An 18,015-nucleotide genomic window follows, 5' to 3' on the forward strand; every position below is an offset into this window, starting at 1 on the left:
AGAGGCGGCTGCGGAGACCAGGAAAACCCTAATGTCTTCAAATAAACAGGGTTTACTTTAGTTCACCAACAGTCCAATGAGCCTAATATTGATACAAAATGGATCAGGGCCTCTTGAGAAAAATGCTATGAAATTTTCTGAGTAAATCAAACAGAACATCCGTCATTCAAAATTCCAATTTACTTGTCGAAAACAAAAATTTCCAAATATAGTAAAAATGAACGATTATGAAATGATAAATATTTTCAAAATAAAATAAAATAATAATATATGAATGTGAGATATTACTTTTTTTGTCAAAAAGGTGAGATATTCTTATAATATTTCATCATTTTTCTTTGTTTATCATATTTTCATAATTTTATTATATGAGTTGAGAACTGTAATAACCACCACTGTACATAAAATATGTCATTTATCAAAACATACGCAAATATAAAAATAGTTCAGTATATAAATCGCAGCAAGGCTTACGACTTTTTATTTGCTCCAGTAAGCAATTAATTAACATCAATAATGTTTTTTTGTAAGCATCATTAATAATGATTATATTAACTATAGAATTTACAACCTGGATATAATCTTATTGGGCTCCACACACATGAAAAACTTGCCGGAGGTCAACTTCTCCGGTGGAAGCAAAACCAACATGGCGACGGTTGCGGCAGCTTCTTCAGCCGTGTGATTCCCTTGACCACCTGTCATAGACGTACGAGTGAAGCCAGGGCAGAAGCAATTCACACTTAGTTTTTTGCCGTCGTAACGCCGAGCCAAAACTCTAGAGTATGCGTTCAAGACCATCTTGGAGACGGCGTAGTCCGACCAATTTTCCGGCCATCCATTCTTCTCATACGTCCCTCTGCTCACATCTTCAAGAAACTGAGTGACTGTGGCATCGATTTGTTCGTACGTAAGCTTTTCACTTTCTAGGGTTTGTCTTAAACTAGGGTTTCTCAGTTTCTATATGCAGAAAAACACGAAATGTCAAATGGCATGCATGATAGATTAAAATAAATATTATGCATGATAGATAATAGAAAAAAGTTAATTTGACGCTGCATCTATATATATTCGGATTCAAAAGAAATGATCAAGACTGTTATGAATAGAATAGCTTTTTGATATTGCATGATATATACAAATTAAAGAAACAAGGTGATATATAAATATATATATATATATAAAATTAGTTGCAAAAAAGGTGATATATAAATATACATATATTTATATGTATCTAACGTTTTTCCTAACAAGACTGAAAGTAGCGATAGTATATACTTCTCTTTGGTAATTAATTGTAAAGATGAAATTTAAAAAAAATATAGAGTAGGAGAAAGAAACTAGTATGTATTACGTTTAATGCGCCAAGCCTTGAGCTAATGTTAAGGATGCGTCCCACGGAGACCGACCGGCGAAATAACGGCAAAAGCGCCTCCGTTAAAAGCTTGGCACCGTAGTAATTGGTCTTGATTATTGTCTCTGGCTCTCTGATTGAGTTCTCGCCGACCGCGTTAAATGAAACAGCCGCGTTGTTCACCTGAGCCCAAAAAAAATGATTATTGCCCTCATCATACTATCAAAATTTCCCAAAATTCAAACACAGTGTAAACTTATATAATTACTATATAATATATTATGATGAAATCTTTTTCAAGAGAAAATTGTGGGTTGTTATACCTTTTAGTCTGCGTTAAAAAAATGAATGGATTTGGTTTCTATCAAACAAATTATATCATCATTACTATATATTAAAAAAAGTAATTAAGTTGTTTCTATGATTCATTGTAGTTTGATGATATTTTCCAGATAATTAGTTTCTTATATAATATCTATACTATATATATATATAGACTAAATGTCTAGTTACAGTATATTTATAAATACAAAACACATTGTAATAGTTACCAGAATGTCGAGTATGCCAAAGTTGAGACGGAACCAGGAGACAAAGGCGGAGATGGAAGAAGGATCCGAGACGTCGAGGCAAAAGAAATGAACGTTTTGAAAGCCAGCGCGGCGGAGTGAATCGGAGGCGATGCTTCCATTCTCGGCGTTTCTGGCGGTTAATACTACTGTTAGTCCAAGCTTCAATAACTTCTTCACCACCTCAAAACCTATACCTTTGTTTGCCCCGGTCACAACCGCGGTTGTTTCTTCCGACCACCACCTTTAAATAATCACATAAATTATCGAAACCAAGTCAGCTATAGTTATTCAAATACGTAGGAAGAAACGATATGCAATAAATAAAATAAAATGTTCAAGAACCTGTCTGAAGGTGGTATTGGAGAAAGAAGGGAAATTAGATGATCCATACATATGATCTTGTGCTAACAACTAGTTGATGAGGGCGTTAGATCAAGACAAGGCTTTAACAACTTATAAATATATAGACTTGGATCTGAAGACATGCACATTTATACTATACATGCATAACATGTGGTTGTGTTTGTGTGTGACGGTGTCATGGGAAGAATAAAATATGTGTTACATATATAATAGAACATCAAGAAGGCAAGACCTCGTGAAGATAATGGCGCAAGTAATGTAAATACTAAAATACGTGACTATAAAGTCCATTGGGTCAAAGTGTCTACACCTTATAGGTTTCGAATATTTGACTACTATATAGTTTCCTTCTCCACATTAAACGTTTAGGATGACTAAACAATTGATTTCTTATAAGTCTCTGAGATCTTTTAATCATTTCTGATGTAAGAAGTTTTGGCGAGCGCTTAACTCAAAAAGTTAAGAGGCTATGTCTAGAAAGGTTAATAATAACAATGTTACATCTTCATTGCAAATTGCAATCTCATTTTGCAATGAAAACAAAACTATAAAAAAATATTGATATTAAATACATGATGAACTACAACTTGAAGTTGAAGTACATAATATTCTTTAAATGACAACTTTTATGTGATTATATAGCTTGATTTTAAGACTAAGTTTTCACGTTATCTAAGGTTTCGAATTAAAAGTTTTGCATGTTCGGCATCTACCAGTTGTATATTAGATACTTGTCTATTGTTCATATCTATATAATTGATATATAATGGATGACAAAAAATGTAAAGATATCTCTAATATATTTATTTGTTGACCAAAAGAATCTCTAGTTTATAGTTAATACGTTCAATGCTTAAATTAAGAAACCCACTAATGGGTTTAGAGATATACTGTATCAAACTATATAAATTGATAGTTAATTACTTGGTTTAAAAAATAATCACTACAACTTGATTGGCTGCTTTTCAATTAATAAATTAGAGATTCAGTGAGATTTAGCCATGTGCTTGCTTCATTAATTATTGGCTTTACTAATTCATAAAGTTTATGTTGATCAAATATAATATGTTGTCAGCTTTGCCGCCACTTTTGAAGGCCTATAATTATTGGAACACAGTACGTGATATAACTGTGTACACTATTACATGGTATCGTTAAAATTTGTTTTTTTCATTATTATAATTAATATTTTCGTCTATGAGAAGATTATCAGATTTAGCTTCTAGATCTAGCTGTTTTAGAGTTTCATTTTCTATTTATAAATATATTCAAAAAGATATATTAGTTCTAACAATTAAAAATTCGAAATATGAAATTTATAAGTAAATACGTATATAATATTGATGGATGTCCAAAATAGAACTTATTATAACACCTTTCACGATTTACCTAATTAATAAACATGAATTGCTTAGCGAAAACTCTCTACAAAACTAACAGTAGAAGAAACAATTTTTTCTGGCTCAAATGTGAATATCATATAAAATGAAGAGTTAGGTTTAGAGGGCCTTATTAGTTTGTGTTTCCTTAGCAAAAAAGAAATAAAAAAACAAGGAGAACACATGTGTAATTTAGATTTTAGACTGAGAAGTCACCTAATCCATAGAGACACAAGATTTTTGATTTTTTTCTTGTCTCCAACCTCAGTGGATTCGCCTATCATTTTTAAAACCATTAACAGAGAGCTACGCAACACATACAATCACTGCAAGATTTGATGGAAAATAGTCGATGGCTTCATTGATGATCCATATCATTTTTAAACAAAAGTGGTCAAAGCTCCAAGGGTTTGGTGAGCCAAGAGAGTGTCCAAGTCAGTCTAACGAAGCCCTAAAATGGTCTGATAAAAAACTATTGGATACTTAACAAAAATAATAAAACATACAGTTCATGATTTGCACATTGTGGTATATGTTTAGATAAACAACTCAAGAACACCTTTTATAATTTACAGTAGGTGGTCAGAGGTTTAGGTAGAGTTGGTGAGGGAGATTATGAATATTATCATATATAGAAAAGGGAATATTTCTGGCAGACATTAAACCCAACAACATAATCCTCTCAATACCATGCCTTGGGAGAAAAAAACCATGAGGCTATAATCTAGAAAAATTGCACCTAATAGCTAAGAAAAAAACAAAAATTCAATACATAACTAAAATCCCACTCTATCTCCTCTTTTCTCTTCCTATCTCTCTCTTCTCTCTCTCTAAAAATCTAATTTCTCATATAGTGGTTTGCCACATGAATTTCAAGAAAGATAGGTTTTGTATTCTGTAATCTTTTTGATATTTTTTTCCAGACAACTCACAATTGTTTGTTATTAATTGTATGCTTTTTAGTTTTTACACATTAAAAATCAGCACTGTTAAAAATTACTAATCCCACCAACAAGAAAAAAAAACATCTACAAAGCAAATGTATCAAATCTTTAGAAACATCAATGTACTCATTGAATTCACATAGTATCTGTCAATTTATAATACTGAGAAAAACTAGTTGTTTTCAATGGATACAAAGGTTGATTGTCTTACTTTAATCCAAGCCACAAAATACTCCAGACAACAAGCTTTCTACACTCAATAGGCCACTTAACTCAGATCTCACCAAGATATATCAGTTTATCACTACTGCAAGATCCAATGATTGGTTCATGAGGATGGAAGACACACTCATTAACAGACCCATTATGACCCGGGAGCTTATACAGAATCCTCCTAGACGTCGTGTCCCATATATGAACCATTCGATCCGCACTGCCCGCTGTGACTTTACTACCATCAGGTGACCACGCACATTTCAACAAGTTCTTCTCAAAGTTATGCTGATGCCCTTCAAAGATCTTCACACACCGGTTCTGAGGAGCGTAAGGACGCATATCCCAAACACAGAGCTTACAGTCCATAGCATTAGTGAGAAGGTAAGACCCGTCTGGACTTAAGCTCATACCAGTTATCGTATCTTGATGACCTTCAAGTGTCATAATCGCTTCACCTTTCCTCAAGTCCCACACTTTAACATCGTTATCCACACCCCCAGTGAATATCTTATCAGCAGCATCAGAGAAACTCACGGCTGTGATCTGGTACTTATCAGGAAACGTCTGTACAGCTCCTCTCTGACGCATATCCCAGAGCTTAGCAGTGCCATCATCAGACCCACTTACTATAAGAGGCAACCCACGACGCGAAGGGCAGCAAGAGTTCACAAACGAGGAATGCTCAGCCATCTTCTTGACTTGCTTCCCCGTTTCAACATCCCACGCTCTAAGGGTTTTGTCAGGACTGGCTGACACAATCTGCAAACCGTCGCTGGTCCAGTGAAGATCGAGGATAGCGTTCTTGTGACCTTTCAGAACCATGAAGTTTTTGCAGTCTCCGTGAACTCTCCAGAGGAAGATCTCTCTGTCGTGGGAACCGGAGGCGATCACGGTGCCAGCAGGGTTGAACTGCATGGTGTAGATAGCACTTTGGTGTCCACTGAGAAGCATAATAGGCGCTTCCAAGCTCGAAGTTCGTTGCTTGCCGTTGGAGACAGGTCCTTGAGGAGCGTTGTAAGGGACAGTGGACCATTCCATTGGCTCATTATCTCTATTGACAATATCCATCTTAGCTGAAAGAAAAACGCATAACTGAATCAGTATATGTAAAGCTGTGAGCTTTATAGATTTGCAGATCTCAAGAGATAAAACCCATTACTTGTAGTCAAAAAAGAAGCACCAAAGGATATAGAAATCACTGTAACCCTAGAAACTTCAACAAAAAAAAAAAGTAATCGTTAACATTAGCAAGACGAGTAGGTTTGAGCTGTATCCAATTTAGGGAAAGAACATACATGTGATCCGTAGAAAGTGCTTGAGATTACGAACCTTGGAGATGAGAGGGAGAGTAGAGACTGACGAGCTCTGCCGTTTGCGATCTCCAGAGAGAGAGCCAATGGTGAAGAAAAAGGTTTTAAGCAGCTTTCTGGAGACGGTCACACAGAGAACTTCACCGGAGATTTTGTAATTTATGAAACGACACCGTTGGTTGAGATTAATATGAAAATAAACCCCGATATAGCCATGGCCCAGTGAAATTCGCCTTCTGATGAGATACGTAATTATAAATGGGCCGGATGGGCTTTTATATCGACTTTTCTTTGTTTAAGCAAATAAATAAAATTATTTAAAATGATGTAAGATGTTTAAGAGAATTTTTATAGTTCAATAAGTAAGATATTTTTATATGTTTAGGTAAATTTTATTTTTATCATAAATTATATAACCAATTATATGTTATAGTTTTATTTTTTAATTAGCTGAGCAGTTTTTTAATTTCTAGCCTTAATGATATATTTTAATAAAAAAGTAATTTTAAAGTATGTATGCTTTTACCTAAAATATAGGATGAAGTATATAACTAGGTGAATTAGGGGAAAAATGTATCAACAAAATGTAAAGTGCCTGATGAAAATTACTTTGGTTAATCATATTTTGAACAGAACATGATTTATTATTCTATTATAAATTATGGTAATTATTATGAAAAAACATTTTTTAGAAATTATATCAAACATTCAACTTATTTTTTTCTATTAATTTGGACAATGTTTAATAAACTGTTTTATTGGATTAAAAACTCGGACGTTGTATTATAAAAACATTAATGATCATCCAACAAACCACAATTTTATAGACCTGCTGCAACTAGTTTAATACTTGCAACACCAAACAAGAACATACAAAACACAACAAGCTAACTTCTTCCCAAAAAAAAAAAGTAATAAAAAGAAAACAAAATCTCAGACCAAAAAAGTGTGGATCGAGCCAAGTTACATCCAATGAAAAGAGTAAAAATCAGACAGAAGAAAGGCTAGCCCATTTGCCTACTTCATAAGGATCAGCATAGTAATATAGCTTGATCCTGTTTGCTAAAGACAGCCCTGCAGCAAAAGGAGAAGCCTTACCACTCAAATCATCACTCTCTGCTGGATCATCTATGAAAGCTGCAACATCTCCAAGCAGCTTAAACGATAATCTGCGTGCTTGAACTTGCTTAGGGAAGTCGAAATACATCTGCGTTCCAACTCTCGCCTCAGGCAATCTGTATTCCGCGAGCGTCACCATTTTGTACTGGTCCTGCAGATACATTTTCATGTCCAAATGATAAAGAGTTATTTGAGTACTTAACAAACGGCTGGAGAGAGTGAGTGTGTGAGATAGATACCTGAAGAACAGATACTTGTATATACAAGACGGCTGGAGAGACATGCCTATCTTCCATTATGATACTCATCGGGTCCCAAATGTCAACTACATCTGAACAAGGCGAGTGGGTAACACGAGGCTTTATGGCGTTAAAAGCATCTAAACGAAATCCAGCAGCTAAAGGTGAACCAGGTTGCAGATAAAGTTCCAGGACTAAATCATTGTTCATCGGTCTCTCAGCCTCTAGTGGTATCTGAAAGACAAAAAAAAACACAAAGATTAGTGACTATAATGGAAATGCCATAGAAAAAAAAGGAGAAAAGAATCAGCACTAACCAGAAATCTATTCAAACGTGGGGGTCTGTCCAGCCAGTTTTTTACGCTCATGCTGTCAACACTTTGTAATGATGCAAGCGTTTTGTTACTCACGGTGTTTCCACTGACCAAGATGCGTTTTGCGTGAAGACAAGGTTCACTCTCGATGGTTGCTCCAAAAGAGGCACGCCGAGGGATTGCCGCAAAAGGGTTCTCATCCAAAGACAAAAGATTGATGTTTCTGTCTAAACTAACTGAGCTAGATCCAACCCCAGGAAGACGCAATGTTACCCATATAATCCGGCAACGAATAGGCTTCTTGAAAGCAAAGTTTATATGCCTAGGTGCTCTACCCTCTCTACCAGATTTTTCTGGACCATAAAGCTCAGGTGAAGATCTAACAAAGGACTGTACATCCCACTTTCCCATCAATGTCCGTGCTTCCCTATTTATGTCGCTGCTCGCCCAAATTTGGACCTGCAGGGAAGATACATAAAAGGTTGGGATGAGTGAAATCATGCCATTACTGTGGCAGCATTGTCACTTAAGTAATGGCATGGGGTTTCAATAATTCAACTGAAGATAGAAGAGTCAACTTACGGTAGGAGCATCGGCATCAGAGTAACCACATGGACTAACGAGCAGAATCACACTGTTGACATCTGAAAGGCTATTGAGAATGATGACAGCTTCAACAGAGTTTGAAGACGGAGGGGCTTTCCAATATGAATTACATGAAGCAAGATTCAGAGGGGTGAGCAGTGACAAAAATGGTGCTGAATCAGTCCCAGTTTCGACCTACATTGCATTAAGAAAACATCCAAATGAGAGAAAGGAGGAATTGACCAACAAGGGGAACAAGCTAGTAAAGAAGTTCAGCCACAGGTGTTATTTAATAAAGAAATAGATCACCTTATGTAAGAAGCTTGCATATGGGAACTCCGCAAGTGATTCCTCTTGACCCAGAATTTGCCGAAGGAAACTAAAGTCTTCTTGATTAGGAGAAGGTTGACCTTTAACAGCAAGATGATTTGTAATGTTAGATCCAAATACTTCATTCAGAGCTTCCCTACCAGCATTATCAACACGACCACTTCTCCGCAAGCTGACCAAGACCCTAACATAATCTACAATCAAGGCTTCAAGTACTATCTGGCTGCAGCATTTTTTACACATGTAATGATCTGAACCTATTGAAGTAGCAGAGACATCTGCAAGACTTCCACCTCCATTAGCAGTGTCCCTGGAGTATGATTTTGAAAGCAGAAGAGCTCCTTTTCCAGCACAACAAGTCTTGCAAGCTTTTTTCATACATTGGAAACACAAGAACACTGACCCAGACTCTCCTCCCAGGCTCTTGTTAGAAGATCCAACTGAACTTTTCTTGACTTCGGCTCGGACTTGACAGATTCCACCATCACAACCCTCACCAATCCCGGTAATGTTCCAGAAATCTATCACATTATTTTCCAGCTTCCCTAGACCAATAGAAGCTATAATCTTATCTTCAAGAGAAGCCTGGCCCAGAACTGCAAGTGCATTTGCTATTCTGCACAATCTTGCAATATATAACTCGTCCTGAGAAGAGTTTGGATTAATGGTAGCAGGATCAATTCCAATTGATAAAAGTGCCCTATCTCTTTCTGCTGCAGAAAGATTTAGACGTAGACGTTCAATTTCAAGCTTCATAGCTTCTACAAACTCGAGCTTCTTTCCCTGTATGGCATCAGAAATGCATGAATTAAGTTTACACTCTTAAATGGTACTTTAAAATGAAAAATAACATTTGAGAAAAAAGACTATAAATCAAGAAAAGAATCATATGATCAGAAATAGTTTGTGACAAGAGGTACTTGCATCTCCAAGTACCATTTTCCCTCTCCAAGTTTAAATTAGTAAGGATGAAGTAGCATACCATGTTTGGACCCACAACGGACTTCAGACAATTTAAGTACAGATGAGAAGCACTTTCTCTAGGACTTTTATCTTGTGGAACAGACACGCCAGGAGCAGTTTCAGAGCCACTATGTTCAACAACTGCTTGGTCTAAGAAATCAAGCATATCATTGCCTCCACTTGCAATACATTCCACCGCTGGTTGTGTCAAGGGGTCAGATGGAGAAACCTCTCCTGTCAGGTCAATCAGATTACTGGGAAAAGGATCTTTCTGTTGTACTGGTCTAGACACAGTTTCAGTCTGTAAGGATTTTGCAGCAAAGGGATTCATGTCAGAACAAGATGAAGAAGGAATGTCATCTTCTTTTGTTTTCCTTGCAATTTCAGCCAATCTTCCTCCAGTACGTTCGCAAGTAAACATTCCTTTCCATGGAAGAGAAATCCCGAGGACTTCTATCTGCAACACAAACACATTGCAGAGAAAGTGTTTGTTCATAAGTATTTTTTTCTTTTCTTTTGATGATGGCTACTAGATAAATCATCCATTTCAGCCTGGAAAATAGTTAATACCTGACCCAGAGTCATAGGGATTCTAACAGAACCAGCTGGATAAAATGTAACAGAAACTACACGGGTCAAGAAATCCAATTGTCCTTCTAATTCTTCAAAATCATACAGCAGTGACAGACTTGACGTATCTTTTTCATAAAGACGCGCACCAGCTCCAGTAACAGCCATATCCTCAGAACTAATTGGACCTGGTAAGGGTATCAAAATATTTGTACCATTTGCACACCGAGGTATCGAAGCGCCCTGTCCACAACATAATTATAGGCAATTGGTTATCCAGTTGTACTAACTTGCATGTAAGTCTACATGGTCTCCTCCAAACAATAAAAGAGAAAGGACAAGACCTAGGCTAAAAAAGAGCCAACCTCAACAACTAATTTAAGATCCTCTATGTGGCGTCCAGTTCTCACGTCCACAGTGGATGGACTTGTCAAATCATCCGCACCATGGGATATTGTCAGTAGAAGTTGACAAACATGGCACGGCTCACTGAGATAGATAAATAATTCCATAACATCTGCAGCTTGTGGACATAACTGCAGAGTATAAAAAGCAGGGATAATATTTAGCTCAGGTTTTCCAGTAATGAGAGCTAAGAGGTAATCTTATCTCCAAGAGGAGGTACCCAAGTTATGTCCTTCCTCTTGATACTCAGCAGACTAGACCCATCACTGGAACTTTCGGACATGTTAGGTACAGGTTTCAGAAAGAATCCACCCGGTCGAGAAAGTACCTGACATAAAAATAGCTTCAGTGAGCAATAGACTGAGAATCCAAAAAGTAACAAAAACTCTTCAGTCAGCCAGTTTTCTTACATGTAAAGGCTGTACAGGAATTGATGGAAGGTGCTTGACAAGCCTCATTCCCAGAAACATCTCCAGCTGCTTTTGCCGTGAACTATCAACCATTGCATTTTTGTATCTTCTCTGTAGGGTAATTTTCATGTTTTTCTGTGCTGCAGAAAACTGTTTAAACGCTCCTGATTCTTCACTGAAGATATTGAGAACTTGGCTGTGCATAGCCTTTGAGCCAGTATAGAGGGTTGCATGGATATCACCTTGTTGCAGAAAAAGATCTGCGAGCTCAGAGACAGGAGATAAGATAGTTGATCTCTTAAACTCCTCAAACCTCATGTCAAATCTCTTCCACGGTTTATCAGGACACGGATGGCTCCATGTTGTTGTCTTAGTATTGTGATCTATATAATACGATTTTCCAGTGACTGCATCGGCTCTTTTCTCCCATCCAGGTGGAAGAGGAGCATTATATCCGCCATGGCTATTAGCAGAATTATAACCATACCCAAGATCAGTATCAAGTGATATTCCCAGTCTTCTACATTGCTCTACAAACACTTGAAGACCACCGAAGAAACTAGCAGCATTTGTTCGATCCAAAGAATCAGCGCAGTTGAAGCGTATCACCCCATTTTGATGCGATCTCAAACAGAAGGCACCTTCAACGTCATCAACACAGATCACCTCACCTCTGCAATCTTTCAGTCTCTGTCGTGAAGGCAAATAGTCACCTTCAGAGATTCCTATAGCCATAGTGGGAGCTTTTAGATACATCCATAATCCTTCAATTGTTTGCTGTTCCCCTTTTAATTTCACACTTGCATGCCAATCATAGTTTATCAAGTGAACACGAGTATAAGGAAGCTTTCCACTGGATTTGATGAAGTTCATCGATTCTTCAAAATGTTGAACTAAGATAGATTCTGACTTCCCTTCTCCATTTCTTAACAAGTTAATGCATACAATAGGAACAAAAGCCTTTTTCTTCTGGCTTTCCCCAACTGGTGCATCTAGACTCCTAGTATCATATCGCTTGCTTAACCTTTGGTAATACTCTGTGCTTCCTTTATACGGATCCCTATCTGCCACATAAATTTCTGCTTCTGCTGCCGTCATCTTCAGTTCTGCACCCCACCATATTGGTATGGTGCCACGTCGCCAAATGTATGAGCTAAAAGCAACGCTCTGACCATGCCTTTTAGGTGTCCATACAAGCTGCTCACACTCAACTTCGTTACCTGCACTACACATATACTTACAAAATTAGGCTCTAGTCAAATCCAGAGCCATTTCTTTTTGAGAGTGACATAAGTAAGAAGTCATACAAATCCCCAATCAAAAACATTGAAAACAAATAATGGAATTCCGGGAGCATCTCACCTGTGCCAGAACATGAATTGATGCCTCTAGCTAAGTAACGAGTCCCTGGATGCAGCCTGCTACGACGGGCCATAAGAGCAACAATCCCTTCTAACTGACCTGAGCTCCCAAAAGTTCTATATTCTGCAAACCCCTATAGTTGAATAAGAAGACACGATGCAATGTCACATCATTTTGAGAGTATGAACTCAAATGCTTTTGAGAATTCACATAAAAACCATATTAACTGAGGACGAACCTGTAGAAGAATGACGCAGTGTTCAGACAGCCCAATATTCTTAAAAGGCACAGACAACCATCTATTCCAAACGAATTCATCATCAGGGTTTTGCACTGGCATACGGCTTGGGAAGGGCCTAGTGATGTCCCTAGTCTCACAGAAGAAGTGCTTCCCATCAATGTCAAGCTCTGTCAACTCCTGAACATTCTTGATCTCACCTTTCCCTTGAGCCTGTGGATTGTGAAGCGGTATTTTAACCCACTGACTCTCAACCACAGTGTACACACATCCTCCACCAGGCAGATCAGGAACACTCGGATTCAGCTTGGTGGCAACAAGAAGCATCCCAAAGCTCCCCAACGCAGCGTAACCGAGTATCGCCCTGGCGTAAACCAAGCTTCTATAGCCTCCTCTTGATCCATTAGTGATGTAATCCACAGCTTCACGCTCGGACTTGAAAATGTCAAGACCAGGCTTCCCATTGTAGCGCAGGACACCAGTGGTGGGATCGATGTAGATGACGTGAGTGTCGGACCTACTGGAGATGACATAGACTTCACCAGAGTCTAAGGTGACAACAACGATAGATGTCTTCTGACCACTCACTGCAAATGAAGGCAAAAGGTATTAGCGAGAAAACAAAAAAAGGTTCCATCTTTGGATAATAAACACACAGAAACATGACTCACCTGGTGGATTCAGATCCATCTGAGCTCCCTCTTGACAGCTTCACGGATCAAGATGTCAAGATGGAACCAGCAATCTAGAGAAACCCAAAATGCAGCATAGTTAGTTTCTACATATTTAAGGCCAAATAGAATTCAAAAGTGAGAGATTATCTTCCTAGAAAAGTTCTACAAGATCACTGAGAAAAGGCTCAAACTTTACATACAAAGTTGTGGTTTTTTATTTCTAATAAAGTAAAAAATCTTGAGTGACAGAGATCTGATACTTCGAAAATCGAAGATTCAATATCTCGAGATATTATAGAAATGGAATAAAATGATTAGTCATAAGAGAAGGAACTCACTCACCTTTGCAATGAAGCATGGAGTTGCAGAGATGATCAGATGCAAGCAAGAGGAACAAGAGAAGAGAGACACGGATCCTCTATAACTCACCCCACGGAAGAAAAACAATCATAGTATGACACGTGTAAAATTTGTAATTTATTTATGGAAAAGGTATTAATTTATTGAAAACTTGAACATTAGCCTTAATAGTTTTGAAATGTCATGAATTGACCCATTCTCATAAAGAAAAAGACAAAAAAAAAATAGTGATCAGAGGCTTTGACAAAAGCCACACAATTCTCTTTCACTTATCTTCCTCCACCCAATCCAAATTGCGATAGAGATCTCTTTCGAATCCACGCGCCTGTACAGCTTTCATCAACCTCACTCTACTCTTCTCAATTCTCATGAACCTTCATCGTCAACCTTGACACCAGATAGGTAAAAGATACTGCATTCGAAAAGATCTCTCTTTTGAGCTTCCTCTGTCATCTTAATCGCGAGTTCTTACATCGTTGAGGTTTCCGACATGACCACAGACTGAACAATTTGATAATAGGGTATTATTTATTGCAGTTTTCAGACAAAACCCGTTATTGTAACTCTGCTGGTGTTCAAGTCTTGTTGCCTGAATCTCCTCCTTCTTGGTATGTGCTCTGTTTCTGTCTCCATGGAACTTTCTTTGGTCTGAATCAGATATATACTAGATTGTCATTTTCGCCCCTGAGATCATTTGTTGTTACTTTTTTCCGGTATGGTGTGAAAGCTATGAGATTGCTATAAGAATCCAGAACTGACCGAAATGTTTACCCTCTGCTCGGCTGCCAGCTGCCATTACCATTCTCAGGTGAGATTTTTTACTTCATAGAAATGAAACACATTGTAATAAAGTTATATACTTTGAACTCTTTTGGTTTACTAGGACCGTAGCGAATATGCTTTGTTTATGTGTTGTTAGAAAATGTTTTGGATTCTCATAAAGGATTGTTCCTACAGCTTTTGTATCATGGAAACTGGCGAGGCTATTCTTCCTTAAGGAGAGAGTCTATTCACAGATGCAGCTCTGGTGATACTTCCTTCTTTGGCATTTCTAATGGAACACAAAGCTTGCAGAAGAGTTTCTTAACTCAAGCCACTGGTAGATTCTTCACCGCTACTATCGAAAACACGGAGCAAACATCATCCACGTTCAGAAACTTGTGTGAGAATGAGTTGGATAGAATAAACTACATGGTTTATGACATGAGAGATGTAAGAAATGGGGGACTAACATATGTCGAAAGTACATCAGATGTTTCACCTGTCGAAGCTGTCGTAGCAGATGGTTCCCCTCTTGAAGCTATTGTAGCAGATCTTTCACCTGTTGAAGCTGTTGTAACAGATGCTTCTCCTCTTGACGCTATTGTAGCAGATGTTTCACCTGTTGAAGCTTTAGTAGCAGATGTTCCCCCCGTTGAGAACCCTGCTGCTGAGACGTTAACCGAAAGAACCAGCAGCCTTATAGTCTCGGCTGAACCGGGAACAGGATCATCTGTTGATATATCTCCGGATACTTCTCTATCTCTGCCTGATCCTACAGATCTCAATCAAGAGTCACTTCCCGACGTGAAAGCTAGCTTTGATGACTTCTCTTCCGGGGTAAAAGACTCCTTCAGCTCTTCACTGAACCAAGGAGAAAACGCTGTGAAGAACACATTGGATTCCTTCTCCTCTTCCGTGACATCCATTACAAAGAATGCTTCCGAAGCTGTAGACAATGCATTTAAAACTGCGTTCTCTACGCTAGACCAAACAGGAGATGTAGCTGGAGACAAGCTCTCTAGCTTCTCCGGTGGCTTGAAGGAAGCTTCAAACGGAGCAGCTTCTTTAGCCATTGATTTATTGAGGCAATCAATTAGTACTGCAGAGAGGTCTGTAGCAAATGGAGTTTCCTTTGCTGCCTACTCTTATGGATCAGCAAAAGAGTTACTTCCTCCAGATGTTAAGAGTGCCATTAACTCATCTGAAGATGTTGCTCTAAAAGTGTTGAGGCCCCTAGGAGCTGTCTTGGAGCAGGTGCTTTGTCTTATTTTTTTCTAATTGATGGACTGTCATGATTCTAATAGCATCATAATGAACAGGTATATGCTGCCATTGGAGGTTTGGAGAGAAACATTGGTTTGAATCCAGATGATCCAATCATTCACCTTGTCCTCATCGTAGGCTCCACAGGAACCTTTTGGTACACGGCTTTTCTCACCTTGAATGGATATTGTAGTTTGCCTTTATTGAGAGAAGAAGAGTGTAGTATAGAAAATTTTATATTCTCCACCAGATACTTGCAGGGTTCTATACCGGGTTTGGACATATGGTGGATATGCTGGAGATTTGTCTCCAAAGTCAACACTTGAGCTTTTGTCATCAAGAGAAAAGTCAGTGCTTGTAGATGTCAGGCCTGAGGTAAGTCGACACTCTTAAGCTTCCAACGAGTTGTTCACTAAACCTTCCACATAATGTTCATCTTGGCTACCGTCTTTTTGAAGGCCTTGAGAGAGAAAGATGGAATCCCTGATCTGCGGAGAGGAGCTCGTTTCCGATATTCTAGTGTGGCACTGCCTGAGGTTAGTTTCAGCAATCACTGCTACAAAAACTCAATGAAAGCCATCAAGTTATTCACAGTTTTAATGGTTCTTGTTCTTGATTCATGTTTAAGGTTGAGGGTGATGTTAAACGGCTACTGAGAGGTGGAAGAGAAGTTGAAGATGCCTTGGCGGCAGTTATCATCAAGAATTTGAAAGCAGTTCAGGTATGCCATGCCACTACATTCATGACTCTTTCGTAACTTATTGGTGGAGTTTCTGGTTCTAAAAATTATGCTGACACCTCATAAACTTTGCTTACTATGCTACTTATAGGACAGGTCAAAGGTCATTGTTATGGATGCTGATGGAACTCGCTCTAAGGGCATTGCAAGAGCCTTGAGGAAACTTGGGATTAAGGCAAGTAATTCTTGTCTTACTCACTTTTAGTACTTAAGAGATTCTGAATAAGCTCTTCTTTGTTTTTTTAATAATGTGACAGAGGCCATACTTGATGGAAGGTGGGTTTAGATCATGGGTTAAAGAAGGTCTTCGTGTGAAAGAACCAAAACCTGAGACAACACTTACCATCCTTAACGAGGTATCTCTAATCTTATTCATTGGAAAAAGTGAAGCATATCATGATTCCTCATTTGGGTTTTCAGGAAGCTGAGGCGATCCTTGAGGAAATAAATCCTTCTCCATTGCAAGTAGCTGGAGTTGGTGTGGTATGTTTCTAGTTCTAATGTTTCTGTTTGTGTAATAATATTAACCTCCCAACTTACTATCACAATGCGAGCTATGCAGGGGGCTTTGGCAGGATCGTATGCTTTATTTGGTGCGTTTTAATTCTCTTGTAGAATCTCTTCTTGTTGCTTTCATCACTGCAATAACATGAACTGTTATATCTCCTCGCAGAGTGGGAGAAAACACTGCAACTTATAGCTGTCATTGGCCTTGGTTTGGTAACTTCTTACTCTCACTCACTGACTTGTAAGCTTTACCCTTTAAAGTATCGTTTCTTGGCTTTGTTTCTCAAGCCTTGGACATTATGCAGACTATATACCAACGTCTTGCTTCATATGATGACTCGGAAGATTTCAAACAAGACGTCAGGTATAAAAAACTCCATCATTGTTCATAACAAAACCTCAGAAAAAAAACTATGTATAGTCTTAACAAAGATTGTTTGTTTCTTCTTATTCTTCAAGGCAATTGTTTACACCGGTGAAACTTGGAGCTCAGGCTTTCTCATGGGCTGCAGGGAAACTTGAGACAAATGGTGTTGGCCTCCCAACTTCACCTTCTTCCTCAGATGTTCGGAGCCGAGTTTTGCAGGCTGCTGCTAAGCATGAGTCTCAGCCGTCTGATGAAACTTCTGAAGGTCTCCAAGATGCATCATCATCCTCATCCTCAGGAGAAGCTTTGAACAACGCTGATGTCTCAGAAGCCTAAATGCTCCAACTTTTATTTTATTTATGGTTCATTGTATGTAACTGCTATGTTATTGTTCACTGCAACTGCCAAGAATTACTTTGCTGGTCGCGAAAGAAATCTCTAAAGGAGCATTCGTATGTTATCCATATATATCACTTTTATGGAGTTTCCGTCGACATCAAGTCAACTAACCTTTTTTTTTTTTCCATCTAAAATTTTTATTAAAGAAAAGCCGAAACCCACCAAAACCTTACAACCACCTAGAGGCCCAAACACAAAACCCAAAAAAAGTAACCAAACAGATTAGATCCAAGCTCATTATCCAACAAACCCATCTGCCGACAACGAGCAA

General features: G+C 38.2%; 4 protein-coding genes and 1 long non-coding RNA gene across 9 annotated transcripts; 2 read left to right on the forward strand and 3 right to left on the reverse strand.

Annotated features, from left to right (window-relative positions):
- Positions 1-100: 100 nt before the first annotated feature.
- LOC103831402 (salutaridine reductase-like) lies at positions 101-4,421 on the reverse strand. Its single transcript, XM_033275081.1, has 4 exons — positions 2,269-4,421; positions 1,906-2,167; positions 1,355-1,537; positions 101-960 (listed from the first exon to the last, which is right to left on the reverse strand). The coding sequence occupies exons 1-4, from the start codon at positions 2,313-2,315 to the stop codon at positions 565-567; spliced, it is 888 nt and encodes a 295-aa protein (XP_033130972.1). The 5' UTR covers positions 2,316-4,421; the 3' UTR covers positions 101-564.
- Positions 948-1,697, forward strand: LOC117126607. Its single transcript, XR_004449270.1, has 2 exons — positions 948-1,155; positions 1,202-1,697. It is a non-coding gene; the product is annotated as an uncharacterized LOC117126607 (long non-coding RNA).
- A 236-nt stretch (positions 4,422-4,657) lies between the features above and the next one.
- LOC103830226 (U5 small nuclear ribonucleoprotein 40 kDa protein) lies at positions 4,658-6,639 on the reverse strand. Of its 2 annotated transcripts, XM_033275080.1 has the most exons (3): positions 6,158-6,639; positions 5,988-6,041; positions 4,658-5,901 (listed from the first exon to the last, which is right to left on the reverse strand). In XM_033275080.1, the coding sequence occupies exon 3, from the start codon at positions 5,894-5,896 to the stop codon at positions 4,886-4,888; it is 1,011 nt and encodes a 336-aa protein (XP_033130971.1). In that variant the 5' UTR covers positions 5,897-5,901; positions 5,988-6,041; positions 6,158-6,639; the 3' UTR covers positions 4,658-4,885. The 2 variants fall into 2 exon arrangements, with proteins under 2 accessions (XP_033130971.1, XP_033130970.1); XM_033275079.1 differs by lacking the exon at positions 5,988-6,041.
- Positions 6,640-6,936: 297 nt separating this feature from the next.
- Positions 6,937-13,920, reverse strand: LOC103830227 (probable phosphoinositide phosphatase SAC9). 4 transcript variants are annotated; one of them, XM_009105972.3, is made up of 14 exons: positions 13,690-13,920; positions 13,345-13,418; positions 12,674-13,260; positions 12,436-12,568; positions 11,074-12,293; positions 10,884-10,991; positions 10,624-10,794; positions 10,259-10,501; positions 9,708-10,145; positions 8,705-9,508; positions 8,393-8,590; positions 7,814-8,269; positions 7,497-7,730; positions 6,937-7,408 (listed from the first exon to the last, which is right to left on the reverse strand). In XM_009105972.3, the coding sequence occupies exons 2-14, from the start codon at positions 13,361-13,363 to the stop codon at positions 7,127-7,129; spliced, it is 4,893 nt and encodes a 1,630-aa protein (XP_009104220.1). In that variant the 5' UTR covers positions 13,364-13,418; positions 13,690-13,920; the 3' UTR covers positions 6,937-7,126. The 4 variants fall into 4 exon arrangements, with proteins under 4 accessions (XP_009104220.1, XP_033130967.1, XP_009104221.1 ...); XM_033275076.1 differs by lacking the exons at positions 13,345-13,418; positions 13,690-13,920 and having other exon boundaries at positions 11,074-12,298; positions 12,674-12,915; XM_009105973.3 differs by lacking the exons at positions 13,345-13,418; positions 13,690-13,920 and having other exon boundaries at positions 12,436-12,558; positions 12,674-12,895.
- LOC103830228 lies at positions 13,879-17,828 on the forward strand. Its single transcript, XM_009105975.3, has 15 exons — positions 13,879-14,109; positions 14,245-14,315; positions 14,435-14,515; positions 14,665-15,723; positions 15,789-15,889; positions 15,993-16,107; positions 16,191-16,268; positions 16,361-16,453; positions 16,563-16,646; positions 16,729-16,827; positions 16,892-16,954; positions 17,034-17,064; positions 17,145-17,191; positions 17,284-17,342; positions 17,438-17,828. The coding sequence occupies exons 3-15, from the start codon at positions 14,471-14,473 to the stop codon at positions 17,679-17,681; spliced, it is 2,118 nt and encodes a 705-aa protein (XP_009104223.1). The 5' UTR covers positions 13,879-14,109; positions 14,245-14,315; positions 14,435-14,470; the 3' UTR covers positions 17,682-17,828.
- The last annotated feature ends 187 nt before the right edge of the window (positions 17,829-18,015 follow it).

Source organism: Brassica rapa, chromosome A07 (assembly GCF_000309985.2).
Source record: "Brassica rapa cultivar Chiifu-401-42 chromosome A07, CAAS_Brap_v3.01, whole genome shotgun sequence".
NCBI lineage: Eukaryota > Viridiplantae > Streptophyta > Magnoliopsida > Brassicales > Brassicaceae > Brassica > Brassica rapa.